This window comes from Solanum stenotomum, chromosome 8 (genome assembly GCF_019186545.1).
Source record: "Solanum stenotomum isolate F172 chromosome 8, ASM1918654v1, whole genome shotgun sequence".
NCBI classification, from domain to species: domain Eukaryota; kingdom Viridiplantae; phylum Streptophyta; class Magnoliopsida; order Solanales; family Solanaceae; genus Solanum; species Solanum stenotomum.
Window position 1 is genome coordinate 17,295,190 of NC_064289.1, and position 26,760 is coordinate 17,321,949.

General features: G+C 32.2%; 2 protein-coding genes and 1 pseudogene across 2 annotated transcripts in view; 2 read left to right on the top strand and 1 right to left on the bottom strand.

The window, feature by feature from the left end:
- LOC125874446 (uncharacterized) overlaps window positions 1-26,760 on the top strand; it is a 341,050-nt gene that overhangs the window by 264,625 nt on the left and 49,665 nt on the right. The gene's annotated exons all lie outside the window — the stretch shown is intronic.
- LOC125874430 (uncharacterized) lies at window positions 9,355-13,091 on the bottom strand (annotated as a pseudogene).
- LOC125874431 (uncharacterized) lies at window positions 21,015-25,405 on the top strand. Its single transcript, XM_049555322.1, has 10 exons — window positions 21,015-21,303; window positions 21,583-21,677; window positions 22,115-22,179; window positions 22,476-22,519; window positions 22,882-22,968; window positions 23,050-23,203; window positions 24,202-24,390; window positions 24,504-24,566; window positions 24,650-24,763; window positions 25,244-25,405. Exons 1-9 carry the CDS (start codon window positions 21,158-21,160, stop codon window positions 24,755-24,757), a joined length of 951 nt encoding a protein of 316 aa, XP_049411279.1. The 5' UTR covers window positions 21,015-21,157; the 3' UTR covers window positions 24,758-24,763; window positions 25,244-25,405.

Consider the following 26,760-nt stretch of genomic DNA (forward strand, 5'->3'; position numbering starts at 1 on the left):
CCTCCTCCTCCCCCAATAACTTCCTCTTCACAATATTTTTCTTCTTGGATCTTGTCCACCATTTTAAATTTTAATTTTTTTCAACTAATGATAAATTAAAAAAGGGAGAAAAAAGGAGAAAAATAACAACGACATTCATTTATGAATGGTTAGTTCAATAGAAGATGATTTAATTAAGCAGCTATGTACGTATACTGTAATTTTCTTTTGCCTGTATCCAAAATTCAAAATAAAAGAATGAAAATAACTTTTTTTGCTATCCCCACCCAACATGAAAATAATACAAACTCAAACAATATGAACATGTAAGTTCATTTCAAGTTTGAATCCTTGATATCTTAATTAGTTAAGAATAAGAGATAAAAAAAAGAATAAAAGAGGAAAATGAACAAGACAATTGGATAACTGATAGAAAATATAATATTAATAAAAAATATTAATCTTTTTTTAGATTGACAATCAAACAAGGCAAGTATCGATTTTAGTTAAACCTCCAAATATGAATTGGGTAATAAATTGGGGGTTGATTTAAATACGTCAATACAAAGATATCATGAAATTAATATTTTTTGAATATTAGTTGCAAGGTTATTGGGTCAAAATATGATTCATATGTAGTTTTCATTTTTTATTTTAAAAGGGTTTAAATTAAGACCAATCAGATTTGGCAATATAATAAATAAATATTTAATAATTTTACTTTAGAGGAGTTGTTAAAAATAAGNTTTACTCCTGATGTGCTAGGTTTTTCGTCCATGTCTAAGTCTTCTGTATTTACTCCTAAATTTTTTGTATTATCTATGTTTGCTAAAAGTTCCGTATATGTTTCGCTTGTTTCCGAATGTTGTTCTAGATCATCGTCGTTTATTTCATCAACTCTTATTTCGGGTAGATTATCATTTTCTCCTTTTTCTTCTATTTCATCTTCTAGTTGCAATTTTTCTTTAAATTTAATTATCTCATTTGTTAATTTCGTTTTTTGTTCTTTTTCTTTTTGTTTTATTTCATACATTTCTTTTAATTGGAAAACTGATAGAAAATATAATATTAATAAAATATATTAATCTTTTTTTAGATTGACAATCAAACAATGCGAGTATCGATTTTAGTTAAACCTCCAAATATGAATTGGGTAATAAATTGGGGGTTGATTTAAATACGTCAATACAAAGATATCATGAAATTAATATTTTTTGAATATTAGTTGCAAGGTTATTGGGTCAAAATATGATTCATATGTAGTTTTCATTTTTTATTTTAAAAGGGTTTAAATTAAGACCAATCAGATTTGGCAATATAATAAATAAATATTTAATAATTTTACTTTAGAGGAGTTGTTAAAAATAAGGGAAAATATGAACCAAAGGTTTGCATCGAGGATATTATTGAGCCAAAAGGTTAACGTCAGGGATAATTGAAGGCAAAAAGATGGAAGAAGGGTAAAAAGGTTTTGAGCCAAAAGGTTAAATTGTTTAAATGGTACATATAATTTTATAAAAATTTAATTTATAGAGAGGCAAAAACGTAATCCAACTGTGGCTTCTTGTACAAGTACATCGGAAAAATAAAATTATCTTTCTCCAATAGCAAGCTAAACAAAATATTTGGATCCCAAGGTTAAAATCAGTGGCACGTAGCAATGTACCAAATCATTTTTTATGATGATAGTGTCCAGACGCGCTTGCACATTACACTGTGTACTTTGTTACCTCCCATCAGTATAGGGTAATTTTGTGATCAAAGTTTAGACAGATTGGAATTATCGAGTGTCTTTTGCTTCCAACTGAGATTTTAAACTTGCAAGGTACCAGAGTTAGCTGTAATGATCCAGAAAACAACTTCATGAAAACCATTGTCCAAAATGAAGAATTAAAAGAATCCTACATGACATTTGAAATAGAGTAGGGTATGAACTACCATAAGATTCGTTAATAATAGTTAATTGAGCACTGAACCAAGATTCTAAAAATATGAAAGACACAACATATAGACATCATCATAAGAAAATATGGTTACACATCAAGCCCAACAAGAAGAATCACAAGCACAATAATGGTAATATCTAGATATATCAGCCTAACAGATACGCTCCAATAAATCTGAGCAGTATTACTAAATGCAGAGAACTAATAACACGTATTATTTGCTTCATTAACTTATATTTCCAACTTATGTTTGAATGATGACACTAATTATAAATAATTTGTGCAAAATAAAAATAAAAATGAGACATTCAAAATCTGTGAAAAGAAGGCATAAATCTAAACAAGGAAATCACACACTATCAGAATCAAGGAGATTGACTCGCATAAAGATGGAAACAAGAAGAGACAGCAACATACCACAAGGAAAGCACACCCTACCAGAATCAAGAAAGAATGACTTGTTTAGTTGCAACAAGTGATTTTGATATTTGTGGACAATAGGAAGCACTGAAATAGACAAAACTTACAATGAACAAATGTATATATTTGTATCCTGAAAGAAACAATACTTAAAGTAAGATAACCACAATTGTACATACTGAAATAACTTTCTCAGATAGAGATATTCAAGTCAAAGTGACAGATCAACACAAACAAGACGATGACAAGGCAAAGAAGTTACCAATGTTATTCACACAACTTTCCTTTTTAAATGCATCTTAAATGCAGACTCCTTTCGTAAGTTGATATGATTATCAAATTGGTCATTCTGGCAACCGTAAACCTCAAATTGGAAAAAGATAGCATCATAAGGAAACAAAGTACAATTCATCAATTAGCTATACCCTTTCCTTAATTGATTCAATATGATGGAACAACTCTTTCCTACTACTTTTTTGTAAGCCACGCAAAATACATATGCCAACATTCCAAATCTTTTCTATGTCAACACGAAAAGCAACATATTTGCATATGCTTTAAAGTTTCACAGCTTGTGAAATAAAATTCGTCCTTGAATTATAGTACTAACAGAAATACTATGGATCTAAATTGATGCTTCCTCCGAATATCCCAGCCATGTAAGCTTGTTGAGCACAGTCGGTAGCTTCACATCGAATATAAATGTACCCATCATAGTCCAAATTGATAAGTTTATAGCAAAGGTTACATCAATAGTCTCAGCAAAAACTAGGCTCAGTGCAACAAATATCACAAAGCATGGTCTCCAAAAAAAAGTTGACACCGCTCCTACAGTCCTCAGGCATGCTTGGATTTCGTGCTAATTTGGATTTTATTTTTATTATTCTTCTTATTTCCCTTATAACAATTTTCTTCTCTTACAGACGGAGAAGCTAATAACTACAAGGGAGTTGGATTAGCTAGAGAAGGTGGTGGTGGTATACCTGCCCTTCATGTTCGTGATCCACTTCCATTAGCTCGTGGGCCAAAGCTAGCACCAAATGGAAGAGTNTCTTCTTCTTTCCCTTATAACAACTTTCTTCTCTTCCAGACGGAGAAGCTAATAACTACAACGGAGTTGGATTAGCTAGAGAAGGTGGTGGTGGTATACCTGCCCTTCATGTTCGTGATCCACTTCCATCAGCTCGTGGGCCAAAGCTAGCACCAAATGGAAGAGTTATGGTATTGATGCCTAGGCCTCGTGAAATACTACCTCTCCTCTTGGTGCTTCTAACACCCTCTACATAGAGGGACTTCCTCCGGGCAGCTCCAGAAGAGAAGTAGCTCGTATCTTTTGAGGTGTCATTTACTAAATCATTATTAATATCTGAATATATTTGTTGCTTGTTCCCTAACCGCACTTAAAATATATTTTTCATCCTTTTGTGGGCTACATTGAAGTCAAACATGTTAGAAAGGAAGCAAAATATGAAAGTTGTTGTTTATGTGATTTCTATTAGTATAGTATTTATATACCATGTGATGTTTTGATAAAAACTTCATTTTGTAGCATGGTGGAGATACTCTTATCCTTGGCTTTGTGGATTTCGTGGATCCAGCGTGTGCAACTATTGCTTTGAGTGCATTGCAATGTGATTTTTTTCTCAATGATAATAATCCACAATCCAACTTCTTTATAATACCATGAAAATTTTCTTTATAAGTCACTAACGGAAGTTGGACAGTGGATTATTATCATTAAGAAAATACACCTTGCAATGCACTCAAAGCAGTAGATGCACACGTTCGATCTACGAAATCCTTAAAGCCAAGGATGAGAGTATCTCCACCACGCTGCAAAATGAAGCTTTTATCAAAACATCACCTGGTAGATAAATACTATACTAATAGAAACAGCATAAACATCAATTTACATGTTTTGATTCCTATCTAACAAGTCTGACTTCTATGTAGCCCACAAAAGGACAAAAACTATCTTGTAAGTGCAATTAGGGAACAAGCAACAAATATATTCAAAAATTAATAATGATTCAGTAAATGACATCTCAAAGGATGCGAGCTCCTTCTCTTCTGAAGCTGTGCGAAGGAAGTCCCTCTATGTAGAGGATTTTAGTAGCACCAAGAGGGAGAGGTAGTGTTTCACGAGGCATCGACATAAATATCATAGCTCTTCCATTTGGTGCTAGCTCTGGCCCACGAGCTGATGAAAGTGGATCACGAACAGGAACAACAAGTATACCACTACCACCTGCTATGGCTAATCCAACTCCCTTGTAGTTATTAGCTACTTCGTCTGGAAGACAAGAAAGTTTCTACAAAAGGAGGAGGAAGAATAATAAAAACATAATCCAAATTAGCGCAAAATCCAAGCTCGCCTGAGGAATGTAAAAGCACTGTCAGCTGCAGCTTCAGGTTTACCAAACTCAGCTTCAATGATTATCAAACTTCTACAAATTATGTGACCAACCTTACAAGTAATTGCTCTGAATAGGAGAATCAGGCAGTAAAGGTTGCATTCCGTCCCTGAAGATGTAGTCATCTCTTTCATATTTGAGTCAAAATCAATATCTAAATAAAAACAAAACAAATTTGGCATCAAGTCAAATAAAGAAACGTCAGAAGTCCACATCAGAAAGCAAACCATTTTTGGCTGTAAAATAACTATTGGAGAAAAAATTAGCTAAAGGAGAAAAGCCAAAAGAAACCATACTGCATATGAAGATATATGTAAGAACTACCAGAACACTCTCCTCCGAAGGAAAAAAAACATCAAAGCTGACCTGCAGAATATTTGTTTATAATGCACTAATGCAACATGCTTGACATAAGCACCTAAAGTTCCAAGCCACATTTGGCATGAAATTATATTACTGTTGTTCAACTTGTATTACTAAGATATTCAAAACTATTTTCGAAACTAGAAACATAAAACCAGTAAAGAAAATAGAATCTGAACCAAATTAGAAATAATAAATCGAGTGTTTCCTCAAAGTAGAAATTTGAGCCAATTGTATACATAGTGTCTCCTTATGAAAATTATTCCCCTCAAATACTCGAGGTCAATGGATTATATCCTCTCAAGATAGAACATTCATACTCACATGTATATCGGTACCTAAAACCATGGTGTTAACAAACCACTCAACAGCAATAAAGTACACTTAGAATACTAGATTTAGTAGTAGAAGAAGAAGTTCAGAAATTTGTTATCGTTATTGAAAAATAAAAGGAAACCCCTCTATTCATAAACAACAGAGGGTGGTATGAACGAATGCTTATTGTGTCTTATCGAAAAGGTCACAACCCTTTGGAAAAGTTACAACCCTTCATAAAAGTCACAGCCTTACGAAAAAGTCACAACTTTTCATAAAAGTCACAACTCTTCATAAAAGTCACAAATTTTCATAAAAGTCGCATCTCTTCTAAAAAGTCAAAACTCTTTATAAAAGTCACAACTCTTTATTTTCAATTCACGCCCTTTAAACCCAACACTTACTCATGGAATTAGATAAATTGTGGCTTTGGAGCGTTCTTTTTTAATAGATCCTACAGCAGGCAAATCCTAATATGGTCTCAAATCCTTTTTGTTAGGTACAAATTTAAGATTTTGATGAGTTTAGAAAGCAGGATAAAAAAGCAAATCTCCTTTCAGAAATGCCAGTATATAGAAACACAAACAATCTCAATCTCACGTACTTATATTTAGCTTTCGAAACCATTTCTATAAAAAATCAAATTCCTAGGAGAAAAACAAGTTACCTAATATTAGCAGCGCACATTAGCATTTGAGACTATCGAAATACAACTCATTTTTTGTTTTCTCCCATTAATGTTATGTTTTGAATTTACTTCACCCCTAATTTTAGAAGATAACAATCAGCCTAGTTATAATTATGTTTAGAATGATGGTTAGCACTTAGCACTATGTACATTCTAGTATTTATCTCAAAATTTATTTCATAATTCTCCTTCGGCAACTGATGTAATTGCGTACGAGAGTCTTGTTTGTCTGCCAACTCCAGATTAACTGTTTATAAATGGAAACTAACACTTGTTACATTCTGCTTTCATCTTACATTTTATTCTACAAAGAAATGAACATTTGCGCCTAACTCGACTCAAAAGTTATCAATTGTTGAAGACGATATAATAGACAATAACTTTTTTAAACAAATTTGGGGAACTCTAAATCCACTCAACCACACCCCCAAAAGTTGGCTATTAATTTGGAAGAGTCTCCACTAGGGGTGTCAAATGGGCGGGTTGGGTTGAAATTGGAGATATTAAAATGGGTTGAAATAAAAATCGGGTTGGGTCTTGACCCGCCCAAATTTACTTTGGGCTCAAATGGGCTAAAAAATGGGTTGGGTCTTGACCCGCCCAATTTGACCCGTTTAATCTCAATAATTTTAACATAGTGATATTTAACTTTTATAATCACAATTTGAATTTCAACTCAAAAATATTTTTTTAAAAAAAGTAACAAATTGATAGATAAATCCTAAAAGATATTAAATAGCTAATAATTCATGCGTTCAATGGGAACATATTTTAATAAAGAGTTTTTAAAACGGGTTGAAATTGGAGATTGAATTGGGGTCAATTGAGGATTCTCTTAAAATGAGTTAGACTTGAATGTGTTGAGATTGAACCCAATTTAAATATTCTTGAGCCCAACCCTTAAAATTCTGGACGGGTTACCTATGTTTGGGTTCATTTTTTACACCCCTAGTCTCCACACTAGGTAGCTTCCATTGTACCACAAGTAGGTAGTTTTTTCCTAGATAACTCTTTTCGAGTTCGGTGCCCACACGCCTCCATGACACAATGGACACGAAGGGTGATGGATGAATCTGATACTATACCATTGATACAATCTAAGAGAAAAATGAATTAACATAGAGTAAAAAAGACCATAAAAATGCTTCTGACACAAATGAGATATTTATCTACTTTAAAAATATTNAATAAAAATCAGGTTGGGTCTTGACCCGCCCAAATTTACTTTGGGCTCAAATGGGCTAAAAATGGGTTGGGTCTTGACCCGCCCAATTTGACCCGTTTAATCTCAATAATTTTAACATAGTGATATTTAATTTTTATAATCACAATTTGAATTTCAACTCAAGAATATTTTTTAAAAAAAAGTAACAAATGGATAGATAAATCCTAAAAAATATTAAATAGCTAATAATTCATGTGTTCAATAGGAACATATTTTAATAAAGAGTTTTTAAAACAAGTTGAAATTGGAGATTGAATTGGGCTCAATTGAGGATTCTCTTAAAATGAGTTAGACTTGAATGTGTTGAGATTGAACCCAATTTAAATTATCTTGAGCCCAACCCTTAAAATTCTGGACGGGTTACCTATGTTTGGGTTCATTTTTTACACCCCTAGTCTCCACACTAGGTAGCTTCCATTGTACCACAAGTAGGTAGTTTTTTCCTAGATAACTCTTTTCGAGTTCGGTGCCCACACGCCTCCATGACACAATGGACACGAAGGGTGATGGATGAATCTGATACTATACCATTGATACAATCTAAGAGAAAATTGAATTAACATAGAGTAAAAAAGACCATAAAAATGCTTCTAACACAAATGAGATATTTATCTACTTTAAAAAATATTATTTTTTTAATATAAAATATTATCATATATAGTGAGGACATGTATATCAATTAACAGGAAAGCTCTGACTGAATTTGGGAATATACCTGACAAGATTAAGGACTTGAATAAACTTGGTGTGTTGATAATCCTAGATGAAGACAGAAAAATAAAAAATTCAAAAGCAAAGGAAAAAGGGAATTTAGAACCCTAATACCTTATGAAATGCAAAGGCTGTAATGAGGATTTTTTTTTAGTATTCAAGAACTTTTATACTCCCTTCATGTCTGAGTTGGTACACACCTGTCACATACCTTAACAAGCAATAAATAAAAGAGTACTTTTATTATATTACCCTTTGAATATCATTAATTCAATATTTTGGCAAATGTATTATAAATTAATTCAATATTTTGGTACATGTATTGGGGAAATGAATGATACTCTCTCTCTCTTTCTCTCTAGTCAATATTAAGTGAATTATTGAGACACAACACTCATCTTGTTGAAAAACATTTATGAATAAAAATTAAAGAATATTTTTACTATGATTACTATTACTCCTAAATGTGAAGTATTGAGTTAATAACATCATTAAAAGAAAAGGATAAATATGAGGAAAATCCTAACAATTCTCTTGAATTTTGAAAAATTCACTTATTTGAATCATGAAAAAACGTCTGAGAGTTCACTTATATGGACTAAAGGGAATAAATCTTAATAATTCAGTTGGTTGACTACCTGAACTTTTGTTTCATCTTGTTGGTGAAGGTCCAATTTATTAAGAACTGATTGATAAATTATGTGTTGATTTATTAAACTTGACAAGTAAAAATAAACATCTATTTTTAGAAACTGGGTTTAGCTATATCAATTGATCCTGTTAACCCTCCATAAGACGGAAGTGCTATGCTTTCTTAAATTAAGGAAAAGAACAATTGCCCCTATTCATATTCCCATAAACTGGTGCGACTTGGACAGATTATCTTACACTATCCTATTTCTGGAAAATGAGAACAGAAGTTCTAATATTGAATTTCTATGTAGTGAATGAAACACATGCAAATGATATCTTCTAATTCGAATACCAGTCAATTTGATTCAGAGTTATACTGTTTCCTTAGCGATAACTTGTCATCAGACTTCATTTATAATAATTATTGCACCCTTTTCTCTTTTTTTTCACTCACACAAACATTCTGGTTTCATTTGGCAGGAACCCCAGCAGACTCAACTTCCCTAGGGATCTCCAAAAAGATCTTTCCTTCAGTACTTGATTTGTGTATAAAGCTAGACATCGTCAAGAGTCTTGACTAACTTCAAACACTGAATATCTGCAGTGGTCTGAAATAACACATGAAAAAGACGCGGACACAAATTAAACGATGACATCAAAATTGAGTATCCATGCAATTTCGCCCTTGCCAATTGTAACATATACATGTATGTTAACTTAAACAACAAGGTATATAGTTCATTCAAATAATGAACAAACTTGATCTCTTTACGTTTGAGCACATGGTGATAATGTATAAATGTACGAGTATGGTCAAATGAGATAGTACTCTTTTACTTGCTTCTGTTTTCCTGTTATACCCCTGACCAGAAGTGGAGGAGCATATAGGAAAAACAAAATGCAACTAATATAGGGCTCTGCTTTTACGGTCTTAATTATGTTATTCTCTTGCTTCAATAGCAAGCTTAACAAGCACATTCCACTAAGTACTTGTTACCTCCAATTAGCATAGGGTAACTTTGCGATCAATGGTTAGGCAAATCAGAAGAAACCATCTAGCGCCTTTTCTTCTGGCTATAGAACTTGCAATGTACCAGATTTAGCTGTAATGATCAAGAAAACAGCTTCATGAAAATCATTGTCCAGAAATATGACATTATCGTTAATAATAGCATTAGAATGATTAAAAGAATCCTAAACGACATTAGAAATAGAGTAGGGTATGAACTGCCATAAGATTTGTTAATAATAGCATATTGAGCACTGAACCAGGATTCCAGAAATACTAAAGACAACATATAGACATCATCATTAGAAAATATGATTGAACTTCTTTGTATCAACTGTGTCTTTTATCTTTTTAAGCGTTATATAATATGTTGTTTTATCTAAATTCGTCTAAACTGTAGGGTAGTCGACTTGAAGAAATCAACAGTCGACCAATAACTTGACTAAAATTCGAGAAGAATTTTGATTCACCTCCCCACCCTACCCTCTTATGTTTCACATACTAATGTGGTGACACAGATCATGGATGTTACGTTCAATTCTATGTCGTAGGGGCTAGGAAGAACTATTTATGCCAGGAGACGTTATTACTGCAATTGACCAAAGTAGCACCCTATAAGGGATCCTTGAGTGATTACACCAAAGTTCCTAACTCTTAATAAGGAAGCTATTCATTTCCTTCATCTGCTAAGGACCAAGGAGCACTTGGATAGCATTTAATTGATGCACTGGTTGTACAACAAATAATTCCTCTTTCGTACTCTTTCCAAGGCTCTCCAATTTTATTTTCTTGTACAACACTCAAGCTGATTATTTTCTGGTCATATTGCAGTTTAGTTGCAACAATTTTTTTTGGTATTTGTGGACAACGGGAAGCACTGAAATAGACGAAACTTACAATGTACAAGAACCACATTTGCACATACTGAAATATCTTGCTCAGATACAGATATACAACTCAAAGTGACATATCAACGAAAACAAGACAATGAGAAGGCAAAGAAGCTACCAGTGCTATCCACACAGCTTTCCTTTTTGAATGCATCTTGAATGCGGACTCCTTTTTTAAGCTGATATGAGTATCAAATTGGTCATTCTGGTAACTGTAAACCTCAAATGGAAAAAAGACAGCATCATAAGGAAACAAAGTACAATTCATTAATTAGCTATACCTTTGCCTTGATTGATTCAATACGATGCAACAACTCTTTTCCACTCCTTTTTTGTGAGCCATGCAAAACACAAATGCCAACATTCAAAATCTTTTCTATGCATCCAATTTGATGCTTCCTCCGGCTGTCCCAGCCATGTAAGCTCGTAGAGCACACTCTAGATGGGAAACATGTCCACATATGAAGCCATCTACTGTTGCTCCACATCAAATGTTATTGTACCCATCATAATCCACACTGATAGGTTTACAGCAAAGGATACAACAACAGTCTTGACAAAAACCAGGCTCACTGCAGCAGATATTACAAAGCATGGTCTCCAAAAAAGGATTTTCTGTTGTTAAACTGCTACAGATTTTGTTACCAGCCTTACAAGTAATGGCTCTGATAGGAGAATCAGCCAGTAAAGGCTGCATTTTCGTCCCTGAATATGCAGTCCTCTCTTTCATATCTGAGTCAAAATCAATATCTAAATGAAAAGAAAACAAATTTGGCATTAGGTCAATAATAAGATGTGGTAAGTGTTTTTTTTTTTCATTGATGTAAACAACCGAATAAATCTCTACATGATATATACCAAAGAGCCTTGTCGAAGATAACCTTTTGAGATTGGTGACTGCCTCGAAGGAATCATCCAACTGAATGAGGCAAAGAATTGGTTTATATCCATACCAGGATACTCAGACTGGAGATACTTTTTAACTGAAATCTTACTTCGAAAAGTATTTTTCTTTCCATCTTTTAGAGCTTGAAAACGCTTCGGAAGATACAAATATCTATCTTTAAAGGTGCCTAACCTGTAGCTTTTTTCCCTGCCCGCCAGCCCCACTTATCACCAACATTTGGCCAATCTACAGGAGCATATGGTAAACCTTCACCCGAGTCATCTTGACAACTGAATAAACTTGAAGCCAAGTTTCATTGATTATAGATGCACTCCCATTATATTCAACAAGTGCACGACTCTCCTCAACCTCCTCCTTGGCTGACATTTAGCTGGAAATCTCTAACTCTGTTGATATCAATGGAAATCTAAAACTAAAGAAAAATAATGAAACGTCAGATGAAGAAAGTCCACAGCAGAAGGCAAACCATTTTGTCTATAAAATAACTATTGGAGAAAAAAGCAGCTAAAGAAGAACAAGATAGTTAATTTTCAACCTGAAGAAGCTATGCTTCAGATGAAGATAAATGTAAGACCTTTCAGCATGAACTACAAAAACACTCTCCTCCCAAGGAAAAAAGAAAAACAAAAAAGAAACATCAAGCAATCTCAATTTCACGTACTTATATTTAACTTTCAAAATCATTTCTTTAGAAGTCAAATTCCTCGGAGGAAATAAAGTTACCCAATATTAGCAGTGCACATTAGCATTTGAGACTCTGTCAAAAATTATACAACACATTTTTGGTTTCCTCCCATTAATGTTATGATTTGAAAACAATCAGCTTAGCTATATATTTTACTGAAATCATTATTAGTTATAGGAGACAGACTGATTTAGAATAGGTAGTTAGCAGTTAGCACTATTATTAAGTGGCGGAACTGGGTATTGACAGTGTTGTTAATTGTATCCCCATGCTGAAAAATTATACTGTGCAATTAAGGAAAACCTAATCTTTCGAGTTATGTGTAAATTGTCGAATCCCCTTGACATAAGGGAAGATATCGCCAAAAAACTCTAGCTAGTCATGTCTATTGTAAGCTTGCACCAAAATATTATGGTCCTTTTGCAGTCTTGAGGTGCATTAGATTAGTTGCTTATCATCTTAGCTACGTGCAGGTTGCAAGCTTCATGATGTGTTTCATGTATCACTTTTTTAAGTCATTCAAGGGTGAGGTACCTGCAACTCCACCTTCTTTTCCACTAGTACAAGAAGGACGTGTTGTTCCCACCCTTTGATCTGGGCTCCGATCACGTCTTAATCGTGGTAATTGGGAAATTCTAGTTCAGTGGTATGGCCTATCCGTTGAGGACTCTACTTGGGAGACAATGCATCATTTTAAATCTGTCTTTCCATACTTCAAGCTTGAGGACAAGCTTTTCCTTCAGGAAGGGAGTAATGTTATTGATGCGTTTGTCGGGAAACAATATACAAACACAAGAATGATTAATATTTTTGAATTATTATTTTAGTCGAATAGAACTTTCTGGGTGGAATAGGACTCTAATTATTTTAGTTTTATAGGACTTTGTTATTTCTAATTTATTAGGGCTCTTGTTATTGTAAACCTCTATTTAAGAGAGTTGACATTATTAATAAAATAAGTTGGATTTTATCAAGTTTCAGAGATTCGAAATATTCTCAAACAAGTTTCCAAGTTTGCAATTCCCTGAATGAATTGCAAATTTCAACAATTATAAACAAATCAAGGAATAAGAACAAGGGCTTAGACCGGACAACCTGACTTTTTAGTTAATCGTCCAGCGACTCGATCCAAAACTAGGAACCTTAATAGTGAGACATGTATATCAATATTGGAAATATACCTAAGGAGATTAAGGACTTGAATAAACTCGGTCTCTAACTAATATTCTAATCCTAGATGCAGATGAAAAATTCAAAAGCAAATGGGAAAATTAAAATCCTAAAACCTTTGTGAAATAAATAAGGGAAAATGCATAAGTACCCCCCAGCCTATGCCCGAAATCCCAGAGACACACCTAACCTTTACTAAGGGCCTATTACCCCCCTGAACTTAATTTATCTATAATATTCTACCCCTTTTCGGCCTACGTGGCACTATCCTCGAAAAAAATGTCAACATGCGTTGGGCCCACAAGACAGTGTCACGTAGGCCAAAAAGGGGTAGAATATTACATATAAAATAAGTTTGGGGGGGTAATAGGACCTTAGTAAAGGTTAGGTGTGTCTCTGGGATTTCGGGNTCGAAACATTCTCAAACAAGTTTCCAAGTTTGCAATTCCCTGAATGAATTGCAAATTTCAGTAATTATAAACAAATCAAGGAATAAGAACAAGGGCTTAGACCTGACAACCTGACTTTTTAGTTAATCGTCTAGCGCCTCGATCCAAAACTAGGAACCTTAATAGTGAGACATGTATATCATTATTGGAAATATACCTGAGGAGATTAAGGACTTGAATAAACTCGGTCTCTAACTAATATTCTAATCCTAGATGCAAATGAAAAATTCAAAAGCAAATGGGAAAATTAAAATCCTAAAACCTTTGTGAAATAAATAAAAAAGTAATTGTATTATATCATTCTCTGAATATAATTAATTCAATCATATATCATATATTACGAAAAGTAGGAACAAAAAAAGTTGAAAGTTGAAGTATCAAAATAACCCTAAAAAAGTTGAGTTACTCCAATAATACCAATAAAAAAAGAAATAAATTGTTCATTTATAAACTCTAAAAATCAATACTATCTAATTAATTAAAGTGAGTAGGGAAAACGGCACTTTAAAACCTTGTGTTAATGCTATATTCTAATTTTAGTGCTTGTGTTATCTAACTTAGCACTATTAACCTTCAGATATATTATGTGGGTGGTTTTTATCCTTCAACTAAGAGACCTAAAAAATAAACGAAGAGTTCACTACTAATACTACGTTTGGATCATTGTTACCCATTGTATAGTATTGTATCGTTATTATACCTACAATGTTTGTTTTGATTGTTACTTAAAATGTATTATATTGTTAAATTCCGTTGTTACGTAACAATGAAAACCTTCATTTTATGGAACAACCAATTTGGTGTGCTTCCATTGTTACTTAATTTATTTTTCCAATTATATCTTTACATAATATTTCATAATACTATTTTACCATTTACCTTATATTATTTAATTCTAGTGAAACCTCCTACCCTAGAATAATTAAGGATATTTTAGTAAATTTACAAATTACAATACAATACGATACGGTCAAACCAAACAATAAAAATGTTATTAAACAACAACAAACAATACAGTCTAGCCAAACATTATATCTACCATACAATACAATACAATATAATACATTATGAAACAATGGATAACAATAATCCAAACAGAGTATAAAAGGGGCAATTCAGGTATTTAAAAATTATTGCAGAGAAATAGAACGTCCACACCTATTTTACAGGCTTGTTCCACCGTTTTTTCTCTTTGAAATCAGTTCTAAAAAGCAGGAGAAAGCCAAGAAAGAGGAAAAGATATTCAAATAGCAGCTTAGAAACACCCAGCTCAAAATCATGAAAAACCGAAAAGACATAACAAGAGATAAAGTAATTCAACATACCAAGAATCAGGTGGGTTTTGTTCGTGTAGCTCAAATGGATGAGCTTGTTCTTCAATAAGAGAGAGACATGAGTGATGAGACAGAGAGAGTATTGCAGAGGAATCCAAGCAATTAAACCAAATATCATATTTATCCCTCGGTTAAGGGTCTCCGTTGAGTTTTCTTTCGGTCTGTTAGTTGGAGGGAGAGGTGTCAAAAATGAGTCTAATTATAGGTAATTCGTCTAATTTCGCTCAGAAATTTAATAATTAGCTTTAAGATAATTTGAATTGGGTTTAATCTCAACTCATTCAAGTCTTAATCTATTTAAGAGAATCCTTAATTGAGCCTAATTTAATCTTTAACTTCAACTCGTTTTAAGACTTTTTATTTGCATTGATATAATATTTGTTCCTATATTAATATCCTCAATTTCAACCCATCCCGTCCATTTGACACCCCTAGTTGAAGGATGAAACCACCCACATGATATAATTGAAGGTCAACAGTGCTAAGCGCGATAACATAAGGATTAAAATTAGAATATAGCATTAACAAAAGGACTAAAAATATCCCTTAATTAAATATGAAATAATAATCATATCATAGTATGTTAACTAGATACTAAATATTATATCATATTATACTAAATATTAAACAGTAATCATATCATAGTACAAAGAAAAAGAAAAATTGTATTAATAATACCTACAATTTGGATTCTCATTTTACCCTATGATAAATTAAATATTTAATTTAATAATATTATTTTCCCCTTTAGTTAAAAGAATCTATTAAATTATTATTTTTTCTATTACATATACCGGACATGATTTTGGAAATGGAGAAGTTGTACTTTAATGCTCACACACATGACTTTCATATTTAATTAATTGCTTTCATATTATACATAATTAATTGCTTTAAATTCATAGATTAAGTTTTACTATATAACTTCTATAATTCCTATTATTTACTTTTGGTTTATTTTACTAATTAGCTTTCCAAATTTTAAAGCATTTAAATCGATAACTTATTTGTTAATACAAAGATTAGTAGAATTTGAATAGATCTAATAAATACATATGTTAAAAGCCAAAAGGAATTTCAAAGAACAACAAACACTATATAAAGGCAATAAGTGATTTTCATTTCCCTCAAGTTTTATATTTTGGTTGACTAGATTTCAAAAAAAAATCTGACTTTCCTTTTTGTTCTTTATAGTGCTTTAAGAAAAAACTACATGAACTAGAAGAAAACGGGAGATGAGAAGCATATAGAGTTGATAAATGTCGAAACTGAATAATTATCAGCAGTGTTTTAAAAGACGGGGGTGTGAGGCGATGCGTTTTATACAGTACGGGGCGAAGCGTAAGCTCAAAAAATACGGGGCGTAAGTCGCATGGATCTGCGGGGCGTAGTCTCATGTATATTCAATTTTATAATTTTATTACTAATAAAATAAGCTAAAGTAAACCTTTCAATGATTTTACAAATAAATATTTATAAATAACCTATAATATAAAGAAATTATATTATGATTTTTATTTGAGATAAATATTAATAATCAATAATGAAGAAAAAAAAATATTATAATTACTACTCCCTTCGTCCCTATTTAGTTGTCCACTTTAGAAATGACACACATATTAAGGCAACAATGATTAGCATAGTGAAGTTACAATTTTGCCCTTATTAATTATGATTCCAAAATAAATTTATTCAAGATAACTAATCAATGTTGGGGGAAGTTAAATTTTCAAGAAGTTTAAATGAGGGTATAATAGGAAATTTTTTTTTGTCCTTTCTTGATTTGTCAAAATGGACAAGTAAATAGGGACATCTAAAAGAGGAAATATGGACAAGTAAAAAGGGACGGAGGGAGTATTTGAGAAATGTCATTACACCAATAATAAAAAATATGGTGTAAAGCAAAAAAAAAGTTCAAAATAATAAATTAAAAATGTCCGGGCGTACATTTTTACGCCCAGGACTTACGTTTTTATGCTCGAGGCTTACACCTCAATTTTTATTTTTATTTTTTTTATGACAAGGGAAACCCGCTGCCACTACCCTTTGGGTGCGCACAGGGTAAAACCGTCGCTCCTATGCAATAGCTCGCAAACCACATAGGAGAGGAAATCCGCACTAAGCAAGCCCGGTGCAACGAGCTCGACCCAAAAGGCAAACCCCTTGCCTTCGCTGGCAAGGGGTTTCAAACTTGAGACCTCCAGCATGGAAGTCCCAAGCCCAAACCACTGGGCCACCCCAAAAGGTTTTACGCCTCAAATTTTAGAACTTACGCCTTATGGATCTACGCCTTTAATTTAAGCCCCGCCCCGAGACTCGCCCCAAAAACGTTTTTGAAAATCAGATTCAACTCACCTTCAATCTTTAGGCGATGATATATGGAGGTCACTGTCTCTATTCCGTAGCAGTAACAGAGATTCAAAAGCTATGAAAAAAGAGATGAATATTATAATCTTTGTGGGTTTTGAATTAAGGTTGATTTTCACTTCCTCACCAACAACGAACAAGGTTGGTGTGACACACTCACCAACAACATACATTGATTTTTCACTCACTCACAAACAATTACTTCAATTTACTTATCATATATAATTGCTCTTTCTTAATAGTTTTCTGTTGAGGTCTATCATGCAAAGGTACTCAAATTGAATCAGTGATTGATTTCTAGGTTTCGTCGTAAACAAAATTTGTTATTTCAAATAACGTAAATCAATAGTTCATTCTCCGTGTGCTCATGTGGTGATATGGATCCAATTCCTTGTATACAAATTCTTTCCAATATATAGAACATAGTAAATATATTTTCTTTAAATGATGTCAATGATTTAAACTCCTTTGAATCTTCTTTTCTTAATTTTGAGAAATAGTAAACTTTTTTCATAATAAATATTCACTCAATATCACCTTTCTATAAATAACAAGCCTTCATAATAATTTTTCATTACGTACACTCTTCACAAGATTTGTAGATGTAGTAGATATCATTGCTTCCTTCCAACTCACAGTTGCACTAGGTATAGTTAAAGTTGAACTTTGAACTTGAGCATATCTTTTCATCAGTAGGATATTTTCCCTTCGAAATAACATTGTTCTTTCCATTAATTTCTCTGAACTTCTCTTCAAGCTTAGCTTGTATTAATAGGAGCTCTTATTTTAAGCAATTCAAGAAGGTTTTAAGATCCTCTTCATTTTCACCTTGGATCTTGTTTTATATTAAAGGAAAAAGGGTCTGATATACCCCTCAACTTTGTCATTTAAAACTAATATATTCTTTGATTGAGCCACTTTCATAACAAGGGCATATCAGTTCCAAATGACAAAATTAAGGGGTATATCAGGCTTTTTTCCCTATATTAAATGTAGCCACATATGTCTTCTTGAATTTGAACTTTTAATCACTTTAAATATAAACTCTTTTGTGATTTTGAGAATTCTAATATATCTTGATACTTTATAGATTTTGAATCTTCCTTAAGTAGCAAATCGATCTTGATCATTTTCTTTTGTAGAATATTTTTCCTTCCATAAAATAATAAAATATATTTTTCCCATGATTTTTGTACATTGATTTGAGCAAGTCTGTTTTTTTTCTTTCATATCTTTTTCCTTAATTTCATCTTTTTCTCATATTTATATAGATCTTCGGCCCCTGTAATTGCTTCAATCTCCGGCCCCCGTTTCATTTCATTTAATCATGCTAAGTATTTTATCGTACTATCCCTATTAATTAATGTTAGTATTGAGTTCTGAAAAATGATATGAAAAATATTTTCTCTGTCCCATATTAGTTGACCATTTTTTATTTTACACGGTGCTTAAGAAAAATCTTTTTTTCTGGCCAAAAGAATTTTTCCTTTTATTAATTCACTCCTTAAAAACATCTTGGGAATCTTACAAACAAATGTGAACACTTTCAATATGAATTAATTGCAAAGGTATATATATAGAAAAAAAAAATTAATTGTTTCTTGATTTGTTAAGGTCAACAACTAATTTTAGTATAATGATCAACTTATATGGGACGGAGGCAGTAAATCAGTAATATTTAATGTTCATGTTTTTTTATATGTCAAAAATGACAAGTAAAAACATAAATTTATTTTAAGAATAAATGACAAGCAAAAGTGAACGGAGGAAGTATTAGGCCCATTACTAAATATAGTTATCTGATTTATCTTCTTTCTTTATTAGGAGAAATGGTATTTTACGAGAAATTTTCATTTTATCACCAAAGAAATCTTTGTTTTTACATGATCTGAAAAAATATATTTTCTTTTATTTAAATTATAAAAGGATAAGGAATTTCATTTCATCCTTTTTTTAAAAAGCTAACTTTTAAAACAGTTCTAGGGAAATCGATAGTTAATTAGATGGTTCATATTTGGTTTAAGCATAGTTGCTGACTTGCTTCTCACAAAACGAGGGAGCACATAATTATCAATTGATAGATACCTGCAAATTATTAGTCAAACGCGGATGACTAAATTGGAATTTTAGAATCTGTTTAGATGGACTTATAACATAGGACTTATAAATTTTAACTTATAAATTGTGTTTACTTTTGCTATTTTAGCTTAATGTAAGCATTTAAATACTTTTTATTTCATTCAAATATTATAAAACTGTTTTGAAGTACCTAAAATATCCATGGAGAACCCAACAAATCAACTGAATTTTTTTTTATCCATGTTCGGTAATTAAAAATTTACTTCTAATGATAAATTAGTATAATTTTAGATAAATACAAGATGCTCTATTACCTATAGTGGGAGTGGACTCGTAAAGTTTGTCTTGATTAGAATTGGACTTGTAAAGTTTGTCTTGATTAGAATTAGCTAGGGGTGTCAAAAATGAGTTCAATTATAGGTAACTCACCCTAAATTTGAAGGGTTGGGCTCAAGATACATTTGAATTGGGTTCGATCCCAAATCATTCAAGCTTTAACTCATTCTAAGAGAATCCTCAATTGAGCCCAATTTAATCTTCAATTTCAATATGTTTTAAGACTCTTTTTTTTGCATTGATGTAATGTATGTTCTATATTGAATGTATGAATTACTATCTATTTTATATCTTTTATGATTTATCTATCCATTTGTAACTTCTTTTTTAAAAAAAATTCTTGAGTAGAAATTCAAATTGTGGTTATAAAACTTAAATAACAATATATTAAATTATTGAGATTAAGCGGGTCAAATTGGGTGGGTCAAGATCCAACCCGTTTTAAGCCCATTGAGCCAAAGTAAACTTGGGTGGGTCAAGACCCAACCCAATTTATATTTCAACCCATTTTAACATCTTCAATTTTAACACAACCCGCCCATTTGACACCCCTAGAATTTGCCAATACCTAGTTCAGAACCCCCATCAACTCATCACATTTAAAAAAACAAAGAGAAAGTATTGAAAACACTTTTGAATTTGGTGCAAATTATTAGTTTTGTGAATTATTGACAGTCTTAGTAATACCCTCTACTTGACTATCTAAATTTGAATACACATCGATCTGCCACATGACATAACAAGTGGTCTCACTCTTAAATTTAACGAGAATTCACAGGTGTATTTCACTCATGTTACAAAATCAGTATGTAATTAAATTTAGTTGATAAAGTAAAAAAATAAAAGATATATTTAAGATTATCAATAATTTAAAAATAATACTCCTAACAACTGACACTAAATTTAAAGATATTTACAATATTTCTCCCTAAGCTAAAGTAAAAGCAGAGCAGGTAGGAAACGTTTAAGAACCCATCTTCAAAAAGATCACTCCACTAAAGTATGAGGAATAAAAATTGGCATTACAATATTAATCTATCATGCATAGTGCACTTGATATATGCTTCCATTCTATTTGCCTGCACATTTCCCTATACACATAGTCGAATATTATTCTGATAGTTGGGCTCAACTCTTATTCTGCAACAGTGTCAGTTTTGCTTAACCAACGAGCTATCCACAAACGACAAAAAAAGGAACGAAAGAGAGATTTCAGTTTCTCTATTTTGTTGCATTAATGGAGAACGGGAACAGTATCTCCGGTGATAAGCCGACGGTGATGGTGACCAACGACGACGGAATTGATGCACCTGGTTTGAGAGCTCTTGTTGCTGCCCTCGTCTCAACCAATCTCTTCCATGTCCTCGTTTTTGCTCCTGACTCGTACTGCTCTTCTCTTTTATTATTCACCTGTATATTTAATGGGTTTAATTTGTCTCTCTGTTTATCTGCAATTAGAACTGTAAATGGATTTTGTAATGAAAAATTGAGTTTTATTTGGCCCTGACTCAATCCGACAAGTTAATTAACTGAGAGGATTCTCCAATACATAGCTGATATGCTATAATTTCGCATCTAACACCTATTATACTTTTTCATATGTTAAAAAACTTCCAATAGAAGCCTCTTGATATGTCTTACGCTTCGATTTCTGTCTTCCAGTGAAAGATCGGCTGCTAGTCATTGTGTTTCATGGCAACGCGTGGTTACTGTTAAGAAAGTTGATGTCCCTGGCGCCACAGCTTTTGCAGTTTCTGGTTAGTTTTGGTGTTACATAATTTGCTACCTGAGAACCTTCTTTGATTTACATTGTTATTTCATCTTTGATTTTTCTAGTGTTATGTTAGTTGTTTTAATTTATTCGAATCTATATACATCTCTGAGTCCTTTTTTTATTGGCTTTTTTCAATTGCATAACTGTCTATCTTATATGAAATTGGTGGTTTGACTTGGACTGATTATCTTACGCTATCCTACTGGAAAATGAAAAAATGAGAACAGAAGTTCTAATATTGAATTTCAATCTAGTGAATGAAACACAAGCAAATGATTTCTTCTAATTCGAACAACAGTCAATTTCATTCATAGTTTTACAGTTCCCTTAGCGACAACTTGTTATCAGACTTTATTTATAATGATAATTGTGCCCTTTTCTCTTTTTAACTCACACGAACATTCTGGTTTCATTTGGCAGGAACTCCAGCAGACTCAACTTCCCTGGGGATCTCCAAAAAGATCTTTCCTTCAGTACCTGATCTGGTAGCTTTTGAGACTAATGCTCAGCTTATATATTGATTTAGTATGTAGCTTCGCTTATCACATATTTGTGTATGAACTATATATGATCTTCATTAAGTTCATATAATTTTATTCTATTTCATCTTTATGAAAATAAATACATTTTGGACGTACACTCATACAGGCACAAACCTAAAATTTTCTTTTGGGCTGTTTCGTTCTTTTTACTTGTACTTGCATCCAGTATATACGTGCTATTATACTGATAGAGCTTGTCAGAACACAGTATGTGAACTTGCATCAACTTATGCTTGCAGGTTGTCAGTGGCATTAATTTAGGCTGCAATTGTGGTTATGACATGTAAGTAAATTCTCTATCGAACCTTTAGATCCTCTGTGAAATGCTTAATTTTTGATACCTTCCTTCAATTTCCTTCTTTTTTTTTTTGTTTTGTGCAATTTGTATTAGATATAATTATTCATTTGACCATTTTTCACATTTTTAACCTTGCAACACTTGTATATTCATGAAACATTATAGAAAACACCGTCTTATGTGCTTTCAAATGCTACACTAGAGTACTTATTTCTTCTTTCAGGTAGGCCTTGGGCCAGAGTATGAGTTTATCCTTTCTTGGTTCTTATTTCTCAAACTTAAGTGGCCAGAGACTGCTATTTTTATTGTTCGTGCCAATGTAAATTTGATCTAACTCTGGAATGCAGTGTTTATTCAGGGACAGTGGGTGGTGCACGAGAGGCTTTCTTCCATGGAATTCCTTCCGTCGCTGTATCATATGACTGCTATAATATGTAAAGTTAATCATCCTACAAATTAATTTAAAATAGTTTTGTTGTTCCTTTTTCATTGGTTTATCCGCCTGTCAACTTCAGGGTTGGTCAAAAACTCAATGTTGATGATTTTATATTGTGTGCTGAAGCTTCCATACCCATCATCACTGCTATGTTGGCTGAGATCAAGAATACGACTTATCCTCAGAATTGCTTTCTGAATATAAATGTACCACGAGAAGTTGCCAACAACAAGGTAAGTTGTGGGATTTTTGTGATCATTGCATTTTAGTTATAAAGGGACAACATAAAACCTGATCTCAGAATTTAGATGTGGCATTTTATCCTGATATCATGATTGTCTATTGATTCATTCAGTAGTGGGTGTTTTGGACTTTCATATATTTCTTTGCTTCCTCTTTTAACATATTTTCCTGGGACTTCCTTGCACAACATTGATCGGAGGATCATATTTGTTTATAGACTTCTCTATTTGCTTAAATTGATGTACCACTTTTCTTCTTTTCTTTTTGCCTTTCTGCCTTTCCTTTCACCAACATCTCGTTTTTAGAAAGATGAGCTAACGGATACCTACAATACCATGATTCGGAGCATTTAACCAGACACATTTTATTTAAGATAATTTTGATTGTCATGAATATTATGTTATTTGCTTCAGTAAACCTTTTATAAGCAGCAAATTCAAATTTTGCTTCGATAACTCTTCAATGAGCTTTAGGACTTGATTAGATCTTGGTCTTGTCATTCTAAGAGTAGGTTCAATCCATGCAATTACAGGCCTAACTGGACTACCATGGCATTTTAATTTCTTCTGTATAGCTACTTGCTCACCCAAGTCGGATTTGACATAAATTCTAGTATATGTTAATCCAAGTTGAGTTTGAAGTAAACTCTAGTAGTTGATGAACGCTGAATTTGTATTCAAGAATGATATTGACTGATTGAACAACTTCAGGTAGGAGAAATATGAAGCTTAAATTCAGCAGATAAGGACAGAAAAAACTGACAAAAACTTTAAGTTGAATACTCTGGCTCGTTGTGACTTTTTTGCCATTATTCCTGATACTTTCAAAGTTACATACATTCCTGTCGTTGACGTAGAAGGCTGCATGTTTAGAATATGTTTCCCTGTTTGATTTAGAGATCCTCACTTTGTTGGATATAATCTTAGCATTATATGCCTAATAGATATTCTGTACACCAACAAGAGACACTTCATTGTTGTACTCCTAGGGCTATCGGCTGACTAAGCAGGGGAAATGTTTTTACAAAATGGGATGGACACAAGTTACTTCTGAAGCACAAGAAGGTACAACGTCACCAACAAAAGTAATGGAGATAAAACCACCAGAAAATACAGAAGTATGTACAGAAGAGAGCGAATTAAGCACCAAAGAAGAACATCTAGTGTTTAAGTTAGACGTGAGATCTCTTTCTGCTAATTTGTGTTGCTTATTCTAAATACTGCCCCCTCCTTCTACCTCCTTTTTCTATTTATATACTGAATAAATGCAATTGTATGTTAATGTTTCTAGACTGCGGAACCACCAGCAGTGGATAATGACGATACTGATTACTCATCCCTTCAAGCAGGATATGTATGTAAAACTCTGTAATTATGTGATGAAATTGAAATTCTAACAGACGTGCACATTGACATTCCACTTTCTTTTGATGACAGATTACTGTTACTCCCCTTTCCGCCTTATCTCCTGCAGAGATAGATAGTGTTGCATTCTTCAAAAAATGGCTTCCTGGTGTCTGTGAGCGCTTCTCTTCCACTCTTTGATTAGGAGTGAGTTATCCAATTTGACTATTGACTGTACTTTCTGTTTGAAGATTACTGCTTTAAATGGATCGACTATATTGTCCAAAAATTTGAGCACAAATTTATTATATTGATCTCAACACAACATCCTACTCATATAGACTTTTGGATGGATGCATTGAGCATAATCTTGATCTTGGCTGAAAAAGCATACAAAACTCGGATTTTTTTCCCCATCTTTTCTTAAGCACTTGGTAGTTGGTATATCCTGATTCCTGCAACTGCAATCCTACTGTTCTTTCAGTGGCATTGGTAAAATATCCAATTAAATTTGCTTTCCTTTCCTCGTCTTCAGGTTTTAACGTATGAAAATTGCATTTAGTATCATTGTTAACCTTCTTCTGATGCTAAAAATACTAGTTGGGTCTGTTGTGTGTGATACACTACTGAATGACTTAGCTGGGATATGCTTCAATTCTTTTAAGTATATTCTCGTTGTTCTTTCAGCATAAACAAGCTCTGCAGTGGCATCACAGATTTAGCATTAGTCATGGCAATTGGGATTTGATGCTCATTTCCATCATCCTTCCGGTGATCTAAACGCTGACGATTCTCACGAAGTAGAGCTAATTTGTTGTTTTTGCAAATAATGGGCAACATATATGAACTCTCTATTTCACAACTCACAATTGTATCCCTCTTTGCTTTTTTTGGGGTAGTAAGGAACTGTGAAACATTATACGATTTTATCTCGTGATTTGAAATTATGAGATGAAATAAGTATTTGAACATGCGATTTCATCTCACGATTTCACAATTTTCAAATACAAAAATTGATCTATAAGTTTATATTTTGTAAAAATAAAATAAACAAACACATTTTATATCTACATAATTTTTTTGCGAGAAATACCAAGAAGTGATGAAATATTCACGAAATATGAATAAAATGAGATATCTAATAATGATATTGACCAACAAATGACTTAATAAAGATAGTACACTACAACTAGTGTTTAATTTTATTTATTTATTGAACTAAAGTTTGATCAATAAATGTTATATATTTTTTTAGAACAACTTTATAATAGTGTATTAGTGTATAATACTTTTGTTATTTGCTTTATTTGGTGAAATTATATAAAGAAGTGATGAAATTTTAATAATTTTCACAACTTACAAAAATTTAATGTCTATTAGTAATAACTACGACTTAAACTCCAATTTTTATATCCAAACGTAACTTCAATTTCCAATGTCAGCACACTTGACTAAAGGATTCTTAGATTAACAATGTCAAGAGAGATGATTATAATTGGGGTATTTGACACACTCTTTATAGAGTTAATTAATCATACTAGTTAAGTAGTCATTTGACAATATTATCCTTGATTTCTTTAATTTTTTCTTAAAAATAAATATAGTCCGCGTTGGATTTGAAAAACCCATTAGAGAATGGTGACTTTGGTAAAAATTAATTAATAACCTTTTTGGATTTCAAAAAAATCATTTATTTTGAATAATTTGCTATTTGCATCCCTAATATATGTACTGTTTGATAACTTACATTTTATTTTATCATTTTTAATGATTTATCTCCTAATTTCTTTATTTTTTTGCAAAATCATAAAATATTTCCTTTTTTCAATTATTTACAAAGAATAAATTAAAAAAATTACATATAAAGAAAAATAAAAAAAATTATTTAAATTAAAAATAAAAGCAATACTAAATCCAAGTCATTTGCCGCTTTTTTCCATTAAAATGAAGAAACAATCATTTATTTCGAGTATATTTTATTAGGGGTGAATAAAATACAAACCGCAAACTGCAAATTGGAAAAAAAATTGACTGATGATTCAGTTTGACTTGATTCCATATTGGAAAAAGCCCGACAATACTTTGAGATGATTTGATTTTAACTAAAAAAGTTCATCAAAGATCAAATCAATCCAATATTATATATATATATATATATATATAACTTTTAAAAATTATTTTATTCATAATTTTTTTATTATAAT

Coding starts and splice junctions, on each gene's coding strand:
- LOC125874431 (XM_049555322.1), top strand. CDS start 21,158: ATGGAGAACGGGAACAGTATCTCCGGTGATAAGCCGACGGTGATGGTG. Junction 22,180..22,475: donor TTCCTTCAGTACCTGATCTG/GTAGCTTTTGAG, acceptor TTATGCTTGCAG/GTTGTCAGTGGCATTAATTT. Junction 24,391..24,503: donor ATCTAGTGTTTAAGTTAGAC/GTGAGATCTCTT, acceptor TAATGTTTCTAG/ACTGCGGAACCACCAGCAGT.